General features: G+C 37.6%; 2 protein-coding genes across 11 annotated transcripts; both read left to right on the plus strand.

The window, feature by feature from the left end:
* Positions 1–4,737, plus strand: LOC148589909 (G-type lectin S-receptor-like serine/threonine-protein kinase At1g11300). 10 transcript variants are annotated; one of them, XM_088511094.1, is made up of 8 exons: positions 32–1,310; positions 1,457–1,459; positions 1,555–1,709; positions 1,941–2,072; positions 2,210–2,420; positions 3,236–3,473; positions 3,563–3,713; positions 4,390–4,737. In XM_088511094.1, the coding sequence occupies exons 1-8, from the start codon at positions 32–34 to the stop codon at positions 4,696–4,698; spliced, it is 2,478 nt and encodes an 825-aa protein (XP_088367220.1). In that variant the 3' UTR covers positions 4,699–4,737. The 10 variants fall into 10 exon arrangements, with proteins under 10 accessions (XP_088367259.1, XP_088367278.1, XP_088367293.1 ...); XM_088511133.1 differs by lacking the exon at positions 1,457–1,459 and having other exon boundaries at positions 1–1,310; positions 1,555–1,668; positions 1,864–2,072; XM_088511152.1 differs by lacking the exon at positions 1,457–1,459 and having other exon boundaries at positions 17–1,310; positions 1,555–1,668; positions 1,912–2,072.
* A 2,585-nt stretch (positions 4,738–7,322) lies between these two features.
* LOC132169978 (uncharacterized) lies at positions 7,323–9,545 on the plus strand. Its single transcript, XM_059580911.2, has one exon. The coding sequence runs from the start codon at positions 7,323–7,325 to the stop codon at positions 9,543–9,545; it is 2,223 nt and encodes a 740-aa protein (XP_059436894.2).
* Positions 9,546–10,489: the final 944 nt, after the last annotated feature.

The following is a 10,489-nucleotide window of genomic DNA, read 5'->3' on the forward strand; positions in this document are numbered from 1 at the left end:
TTCATTCTCACAAACGAGCAGCTTTGAAACTATGGGACTTGTGCGAAATACCAACTTGTCTGCTCTTCTTGTCTTGCTATGTTGCTTTCGTTTAGAGTTTGGGTCTGCAACAGACACCATCACAGCAGCTAAATTCATCAACGACCCTGAAACCATCATCTCCAGTGGGGGTGACTTCAAACTGGGATTTTTCAGCCCTCCAAATTCTACCGATCGGTATGTTGGGATATGGTATGCTGAAATTTCTGTGCCCACTGTCGTATGGGTTGCTAACAGAAACAATCCCCTCAAGAATTCCTCTGGAATTCTTACCATATCCGAAGATGGCAATCTGGTAGTGTTAGATGGGCAAAAGAAAATTCTTTGGTCATCAAATTTAACAAATTCTGTTGGCAATTCGAGTGCCCAGCTTTTAGATTCTGGAAACCTTGTTTTGCGAGGAAACACTACAGGGACAATCATATGGGAGAGTTTCCAGCATCCTTCTAATACATTCATAAAAAATATGAAAATTAGTACGGATGTTAGAACGGGTAAGAAAGTGCAGCTGACATCCTGGAAAAGTCCTTCTGATCCATCCATTGGAAACTTCTCTGCCGGTATTGAGGTTCGAAATATTCCTGAAATTTTCATCTGGAACGACAGTAACGCATATTGGCGGAGTGGTCCATGGAACGGCAGAGTCTTTATCGGAGTACCGAACATGTATTCTGTATATCGTGATGGATTTAGTGTTGCAGACGATAAAGAAGGAGCATTCTATTTAACTTTTTCCTCTTCGAACGAGTCTTTCCCAAAACATTACGTCTTGAATGAGCAAGGAAATCTACTTAGAGTAGATAGCAAAAATGGGGAGGATGGGGAGGTCACGGCGTCAACTTTCAAGACTGAGTGCGATGTTTATGGCAAGTGTGGGGCATTTGGAAGCTGTAATTCACATAATTCACCAATTTGCAGCTGTTTACGGGGGTTTGAGCCAAAAAACACAGAAGAATGGAACAGAGGAAATTGGACTAGTGGATGTGTGAGGAGGACACCCTTGCAGTGTGAGAGGGTGAACAATGGCAGTGATAGGGGCAAAAAAGATGGATTTTTGAAACTGACGATGATGAAAGTGCCAGACTTGGCAGATTGGTCATCTGCTCGTGAAGAAAATTGTAGAAACCAATGCTTGGAGAATTGTTCTTGTATTGCTTACGCATTTGATGCTGGCACTGGTTGTATGCCATGGACAAGAAGCTTAATTGACCTACAGAAATTCTCGAGTGGCGGAGTTGATCTTTATGTTCGTGTGGCCTATTCAGAACTTGGTGAGTTGTTTTGGTTTTCTGTCAAAGTTTATCTAATGCTTCAAATCAACCACTGATGGTGCAGTTGTTTGGCTAATTTATGTTTCAAAATTGATAAAATTGTATTTCAACCCTACGACCATCACTCCCCAACTTCCCAAGCTAAGGAAGTCATTGTAAAAGATAAATCTGTTTTACCAAAAAAAAGTACATATTCTCTAGCCTATTTTGTATGAATGAGTTTGATGTTTTCTTTGATTTACAGATAAAGAGGAAAATGTGAAAGTAATCGTGACAGTCACAGTGACAGTGATCATAGGAGTAATACTTACTGGCATATGCACTTACATATTGTGGCGTTGGATGGCTAAACAAAAAGGTAATATGCACATTCCTCTTTATAGCAGGAAGGAGCCTCCAGTTCCTCTCAATATCGTCCTTTCTCTCCTCTTTCATTACTACTTACCACCAAAAAAAAAAAGATGATATGCATATTCCTATTAGCTCAGTGGACTAAGAAAAGTTACAACATTTCTACATAGAGATTACTAACTACTATTGTATAAATACCCAGCAAGGAAGAAGAAAACCAAGGAGATGTTACTGTTGAACATAAGGGAAGCATATCCAAAATTTTCTGGTGAAGACAAGCATGGAGACAGATTGAACCAAGTTAAACTCCAAGATCTACCGTTATTCAATCTTCAGGAGCTGGCAAGTGCAACAAACAACTTCCATCTATCAAATAAGCTAGGGCAGGGTGGATTTGGTCCCGTATACAAGGTAGTGCTTGTTCTTGTAGAGGGTTATTGACTAACAATTTGAATATATAGTCACTTGGTTGGGTAATGGTTGTTCTTGTAGAGGGTTATTGACTAACAATTTGATTATATAGTCACTTGGTTGTTGTTTGTTTATAGGGAAAACTGTTGGATGGACAGGAAATTGCAGTAAAAAGACTTTCAAAAGCCTCTGGACAAGGGCTAGAAGAATTTATGAATGAAGTGGTGGTGATCTCTAAACTCCAACACCGGAATCTTGTTAGACTCCTTGGCTGCTGTGTTGATGGGGAAGAACAGATGTTGGTCTATGAATACATGCCAAACAAAAGTTTGGATGCATTTCTCTTTGGTTAGTTCATGCTTATGGCTTTATTAGTATCTTCCAATGTTACAATCTAAAATGATCTACATCACGAGACAAACGGGAATGATATTCTTGGTTTTGGTATTTTAGTCTCTAAGATCATACTATTTCTATGTGACTTCACCAAATTTATTTCTATTACATGAAAGAAAGCAAATAAACTTGCTTTTGGCGGAATAAAGTTTTAGGGCCTAACTCATCTCATAAAACTGGTTTTATAAGAAAGGATTGCTCATTATTTATAAACATACCCATGATCTTGTCCACAGGCAATGTCGGATTATTCCTTAACACCCTCCCTCAGGTGTAGGCTGGTATTTTTCCTGGTCCAGGCCGGTATTTTTCCTGGTCCTTATCACGGGGTAAGTAGTGTAGGCCTAATTTACCATGTGGTAGGCTCTGATACTATGAAAGAAAGCAAATAAATTTGTTTTTGGTGGAATAAAGTCTCAGCTTCGTTCACATTGTATTTATGGGGAAAGAGTTACAATTGAAAAACAACTAGGAGGAGAACTAATACAACTAAAACTAGGAGAACTAATACAACTTGAACAAAGAGAATTAACACAACTAAGAAACTTAATACAAAGAGAGATAAAACCACATAAAAGATAATACTAGAGTAGCATCGAATCTAAAGAGGATAAATCTGTTTTGGATAAATCCAAAACAGAGTTTGCGTTGGACTCTACTGTTGCAACTACTGGTTCGTTAACATTACAAACATGACGTTCATTCACCTTTCAAGTTTTATTCGAGTGCAGTTTATTTTTCTAATTTGTTTAGAATAATTTCATTAGATTCAATCAAATCAAAAGTACTAGATTGGAGAAGACGCTTCAACATTATGGAAGGAATTGGTCGAGGTTTGCTGTACCTTCATAGGGATTCCAGATTAAGGATTATTCATAGAGATTTAAAGGCAAGTAACATCTTGTTAGATGAAGAGCTAAATCCAAAAATATCAGATTTTGGCATGGCTAGGATTTTTGGGGGTAATGTAGATCAAGCCAATACTACAAGGGTTGTTGGAACATAGTAAGTACCTATGTTTTACCAAATTCATTACGATACAAATCATAATATTTGAGATAACTAGATTTGTATGTCTTATTGTTAAAATTCAGTGGCTACATGTCCCCTGAATATGCAATGCAAGGGCGCTTTTCAGAGAAATCAGATGTCTTCAGCTTTGGAGTGTTGTTACTGGAGATAGTTAGTGGGAGAAGAAACAATAGCTTTTACGATGATGACCATGCCATGTTCCTTCTAGGATTTGTAAGTCTCCCTCTATCTCATTGCCTCATTTTATTTTTTTTTTTCCTGGTTAAGTACTTTTTTAGTACCTTGGTTTACACTTTTTTAATTTTTTCTCCCTATGTTTCCAAAACAGTCAAATCTGGTACCTCACTTATAGGAAAATACAAAATCAATACCTCGTTAGTTTCCGTCAGTGACAATTAACGGAATTCCACGTCATTGCCACGTAAATGAGCTATAAGACCGACATCTGACCCTGGTTCCACGTTAGCACATGTAATTGGCCACATCAGCTAACCAGATTCCTCCTCCTTCTTCAAACCCGAGCTCGATTCGGGTGTAGATGATGTGGCCAGGGTTTAGGAGGAATCCGGTTAGATGATGTGGCCAGTTAAATGTGCCAACGTGAACCAGGGACAGATGTTAGCCTTACAGCTTCTTTACATGGCGATGACGTGAAATTCTGTTAATTGGAACTGACGAAAATTAACGAGGTATTAATTTTGTATTTTCCTACAAGTGAGGTACCAGATTTGGCTATTTTGAAAACTTAGGAGGAAAAAATAAAAAAAGTGCAAACCAAAATACTAAAAAAGTACTTAACCTTTTTTTTTTAGAACTTTCATTACTTGTTTCTTATGAGTTTTAGTATTGACGCGCGCTAAGAATTTAAATCCTGTTTTCATGTTTCCAGGCATGGCAAATGTGGAATGCAAACAACATTGTGGCATTAACAGACCCGATGATACGTGAACCCTGCTTTGAAATGGAAATTTTGAGATGCATACACGTCGGGCTGCTGTGTGTGCAAGAATTTGCTAAAGATAGGCCAACTGTCTCCACTGTTATTTCCATGCTTAAAAGTGAGACTCTTGATCTGCCTCTTCCAAAGCAACCTGCATTCACGGAAAGGCAAATTGCCCCAGATGCTGACTCCTCTCAACAGAACCCAAGTAAATGCTCTGTTAACAATGTTACTGTTACAATGGTTCAAGGCCGATAGCTAGTATGTTAGTTTGATTTTGGACTTGTTAATTATATGATTTACGTAGTAGGAACAGTTTTATCATAAATTGCTCTGGGGCAATTTTTTTCTTACAATTCTAATTCAAATCATTCAAGAATCATAAAAAGCTTACCCCTTGAGTTCTCTTGAAGCTTTTCCTTCTCCACAAGCCCCTCTCTCCTTCCTTAGTTTTCTCTATCTTGCTTTCTCAAGTCTCTCTCCCAAACTCCTTCTCAAAACTCTCTTGTGTCGCTCTCTGTTTTCTCCACGGCCTTTCGAAGACATTGAAGAGAACCAAACAATCCAGTTGAGCAATATTTAAGATGATCAGTGGGGTTCATGAGATTCCCTTACGGGATCCATTCCAAGCAGACAGGGCAAATACAGGGCATTACAGCGGTCCAGCGTAGCTCCCTCTGAGGTGACTTTAACCTCTGTTTTTCTAGGTTGTTAATTCTGCAATCAGTTGGGGCCTGTTTTGTCTCACGTGGAGAATTCAACGACTTCTTTATGAACTCTGTCAAGTTCTCAGTTAGGAAACTAGAAAACAAGGAAGGAAGAAGACGACTGAAAACAGAGTAGTTTGGAGAATGAAATGATTCTCTGATATTATTGAATAATCTGAGATTACAGATATATATACACATGTAATAATACGTGGATCAAAGACAATCAACATAATTAAACATAGGAAGTGATTTTATATATATATATATAATAAAAAAGCTTATGGAGTAATTTTTAAGAAAGTTAAAAAAACAAGGACATTTTTTTTTTTTCCCTACAATTTTTATCATATTCCCCGTCAAACTATCAATTATTTATGCATGTAATATTGTGAATTTTATATTAGACCAACATGGAGATCTTACCTAAATCTTACCATAATAAACAACTTCAATTCCTTTTAGCACAATATGGTAAATGACATTATAGCCTTGGTTATAACTTTTGGGGGAAACTACATTTAATTTTTGCAATGTCTTTTCCAATGTCTGCATTTTTGTAATGTCTACATATGCTCAATAATCGAACTGTGGAAGAGGAAGCAATGGTAAAGATGTTTTTAGCAGTCTTGTACTTTTTAAAGATATGCAATCAAAGATAGAGTTTACATGGGTGAGCCATGTACTTGGAAACTCTTTTCTTTATTCCTTCCTTTGAGTTTGGAGGCAAGTATCACCCTTCTACATCACATGGCTAAAAGATGATCCTACAATTTAACTTGATATCGTATAAAGATTACCTTGATGACAAGAAAAACGTGAGATTCAGATTCCGCCACAAGCCTTTAAACTTCCAAATCTTAATCAATATGAATTGTGATCATTCAAATGTACTATAGATCTGATTATTTCTTCCTTATCTATATATTAATGGAGAGACATTACAAAACAGATAATAGCTAGAAAAGGACAAATATACTTAACCCAAACTTTTGTCTAAACTATGCTCATTAATCGGACTGTGGGAAGAACCAATGGTAAAGATCTTTAAAGAAATATGATAAATTAAGACAAAGTTCACATAAGCGGGCTATTTACTTGAGTACTTTCTCTTTATTCCTTCCCATTTAAGTATTTCTACATTATATGGCTAAAGCGGGTTCTATACCTTAACTTTTGTTGAGTATACATGTGTGAGTGTAAAAAGGATAGAGTGCTATATATGTAAGAGAAATGTAAGAAGCATGAGTAGTTAATATAGCATGGTTGAGTCCAAACCCATAAGCTTAAACTTTTGGATTGAGTGGTATATAACATGCTATATTATATGTTCATTAAAAGATTCCCCAAGTATCAATATTGTATAAAGGTCACCTTGATTAATTACAAGAAGCATATGAGATTCCAATTCGGCCTTAAGCCTTTACACTTCAAATCTTGATCCATATCACTTGTGATTCAAATGTGTTGAGCTTAGAAATCCCGTGATTCCTTTCGTGGATAATGCCATGATCCATGGTAAAGCTAGAGGACAATTTCCTTTGACGCTAATGCTTCTTTTTTTTCTTCTTCTTTTTGATTACCAAGCGCTCCATTTGCTTCTAGAACAATTATCAAGGTAGGAAATAGAGACAACTTTGGGACCCAATATAGCTAATATTGTCGGTGCACTCGTGAGCCTATATAAGTGTGACTCAGCTAGTTGAGATGTATACAACTTTCTCAAACTTCAAATTAAATGTCGAACGACAATTAAAACTTGAGATTCAAAATTCACTTCCCTAGCTATTCTTTGCATTTGTTTCCTCCCCACCAACCCGCAAGAGGTATGTGGTTTTTCCTTTTTTATGTACTATAAGAGGTACCATGCACCTGCCATCAATGTATTTATGCAATCCCTTGTGTATGTGTTTATAGTTTGTCCATAAAGTTCGTCTTCACCATTGTCATTTATATATATATATATATAGTCTTTGTGGTGGATATACAATTATTCTAATAGAAAAAGTTATTAACAAACTTTGCTTTACATAATTGAGCCGCTATATTATGCAGACAACTCTAGTTAATTACGTACCAACTATTATTATAAAAAACTAACACTTAAAAGTTATGATGTTGAACAAGGTGAAAGAAAGGAGAAAGAAAAGTAAGCAATCAAAGGAATTGAAGGATATGTTTAACCACATCTTTACCGTAGTGAATGAGAAATATGATGAATGGAACATCCAGTTTTTGGTTCTATTGAGTCTCTTACTACAGGCCATTCTAATTCTGGTTGCACCATTCAGAAAGAGAACAGAAAGTGCGAAGGTACTAATGTTGATCTGGTCAGCCTACTTACTGGCCATTTGGACGAGTAACTTTACAGTGGGACTTATTTCCAACGGTAAACAAAATCCAAAACCTCATTATTGCTCTGGCATTCTGAACTTTTGGGCTCCCTTTCTTTTGTTACACCTCGGTGGTCCAGATACCATAACTGCTGTTTCTTTGGAGGATAATGCCCTCTGGCTAAGGCAGCTGGTTGGGCTCCTAGGCCAGTTCGTTCTCTTCGGCCAATCCTTCAGCCAATACCATCCCGGAAACAAGTTATGGCTCCCTACTTTCCTTCTGTTTCTCGCTGGAACCATCAAGTATGGTGAGCGAACACGTGCTTTATATCTGGCAAACCTGAAAAACTTCCGGAAATCGAATCTTACAGCGCCGGACCCAGGGCCTAACTATGCAAAGCTCATGGAGGAATACGGTTCGAAGAGAGAGGCCAGACTCCCAACTCAAATAGAGGTGATACGAGAACCTAATAAAGAATCCAAGACTTCACGTTATCGGCCAGTCGAAGAAGGCAGGCTGGATGATCTAGCGGCGGTGAAGCATGCTTATCACTTCTTCGAAATCTTCAAGGGTCTCATTGTGGATATCATCTTTGGTTTCCGGGAGCGCGAAGAGAGCCGGCTATTTTTCCAGAAGAGAGACTCAGAGGATGCCTTTAAAGTGCTAGCGATTGAACTCAACTTCTTCTACGAACTTCTCTATACCAAGGTTATTGTACTGTATTCAATATTGGGATACTCTGCCCGTTGTATATCGTGGTGTGCGGTTGTGGCAGCCCTTTCAACCTTCTATTCAATAGATAAGAATGATTTTCACAAGATTGACGTTGGAATTACATATACGTTGCTCTTTGGTGCCATATTCTTGGATACAATTGCTCTCTTTATGATGGTTTTCTCTGATTGGGTTGCTGCTTCCCTCCAGGAGTCATCGAGGCAAAATTTCTGCATAGAAGCTGTAAAGAGATGGTTCCGCTTTCTCCTCGGAAAATATCTCAGGCTCAAGAGGATAAACTGGCAGAAAGAGACAAGCTGCCATGGACGGGCTAGGCAAATGCTACTCCAGAGGTGGTCTGAATCTCTACGTCAATACAACTTGATACATTATTGTTTGAAAGAACGTCGTCGAAAGATTAATGATTTTGTCCGTAAATTGATTAATTTCTTTGAGCGATGGGACCCTGAGGATTTCTTTAAGAATATGTATGAAAAGAGGACGTATGTGTCCAAGACACGATTTACAAAACCGCTATGGGATTTCATCTTTAACGAGCTGAAAAAAAAATCTTATTTTCTAGAAGATCCCGAGTCCGACATTACGAAGAGGATATATTCAGCTCTAGGAGAATGGGTTCTACAGAATGTTGATCTTCCTGAGAGTAGCAAGTTGAAGTTGATGCATTATATTGTCGACGTAAAATTTGATCAGAGCCTTATATTATGGCATGTTGCTACAGAACTCTGCTACAAGAAGGAGAAGGAAAAGGAGAAGGAGAAGGAGAAGGAGAAGGAGAAGGAGGAGATTCATGAAGACAGTAGTAGTTACAATCGTCAATTTTGTAAAGAAATGTCTGATTATATGTTATATCTTCTAGTTATGCAGCCCACAATGATGTCTGCTGAAGCACGTATTAGCGAAATAAGATTCCGCGATACCTGTGCCGAGGCCACACACTTCTTCAATAGAAAGCTCGACGACCATGGACAAGAGCAATTTGATCAAGAGCATGAAAAGGCATGTACTAGAATCCTTGAAGTAAATACTGAAGTGGAACCTGTTGCTGTGAAGGGAGACAAAAGCAAATCTGTGTTGTTTGATGCATGTATTCTCGCAAAAGAGCTATTAAAGTTGCGGGAGAAAAGATGGAGTGTAATGAGTGAAGTGTGGGTGGAAATGTTGTCTTATGCTGCAAGCCATTGCAAGCCCAATGTTCATGCTGCTCAACTAAACAGAGGAGGAGAGCTTATCACCTTTGTTTGGTTATTAATGGCTCATTTTGGCTTAGGAGATCAGTTCCAAAGAAATACAGACGATGTAAGAGCAAAATTGATTGTTGGTATATAAATTGAATAAGCTAGCAGTCAATCCAATAGTTTAGCAAGGCAGTTATCGGGCTGGTGGCACCCGAGAATAAATTAGAAGTTAAAGATGAACTACCAAAAATAGTTGGTTTTATCAATAAGGATCGTCTAGAAATAGCAAGATTGATTGTTTGACGGCTGTAGTTATGAATTTATTCTTCAGCATTCGAAATGATGACAAGGAAGAATTTGGTGCATGTAATTATTAATCAGATATTTTTTAGTTTGCATTGATGTTTAATTACATTTTTTTAATTAAGAACTAGTGCAATACTATTTTTAGATGGTTAAAGATGGTTGGAAGCTTTAAGTGATTTTGTGATTTTTTTTTTTTAAAAAAAAAAAAAATTATTGAGTATTATGAGACAAGATGTTAGTTGATATGCTTTTGAAGCAATTTGGCGAACATGGCGAAAATCGTTGCCCCGCCGCAATACTACTAGTCGGGCAGCAGCAGTTTCAAGGGAAATTGCTCGTTTTTCTTGCACCAATAGCAGACAACCGCCGGCATTTGTCATGATGATGGCGATAGTATATGTCTTTACAAAACTCAGAGGGTTAGAGCTACCAAAATATACTCTCACTTGAAAGTTGACTTCCATGGTGCCAATCAAGAAACAATGGAGATTGTAGAATGTATTTGTTTAATTTCCTTCATCTTCATCACCTAATTTTGCTTAGAGATTTCTATAGTCACTCTTTAAGTCTTTAATTATTTCCTTCCGATCCTGTTGTATTTCCCAATCCATTGGCATCTCAATTCCACCACATAAAGTTGAAAACAGTAGCCAACCCACATATGTGCCTCCCTTGAACTTGATATCAAATTTAATCTTCACCATGTTTTAATACTAGTAAAAGAGGTAGTAGGAAGCAACTTAGTTTTATGTTGCCGTTTTCCATCACTAGAACCCCCAATGGCTTAGA

This window comes from Corylus avellana, chromosome 1, assembly GCF_965113065.1.
Source record: "Corylus avellana chromosome 1, dhCorAvel1.hap1.2, whole genome shotgun sequence".
In the NCBI taxonomy this organism is placed as follows: Eukaryota; Viridiplantae; Streptophyta; class Magnoliopsida; order Fagales; family Betulaceae; genus Corylus; species Corylus avellana.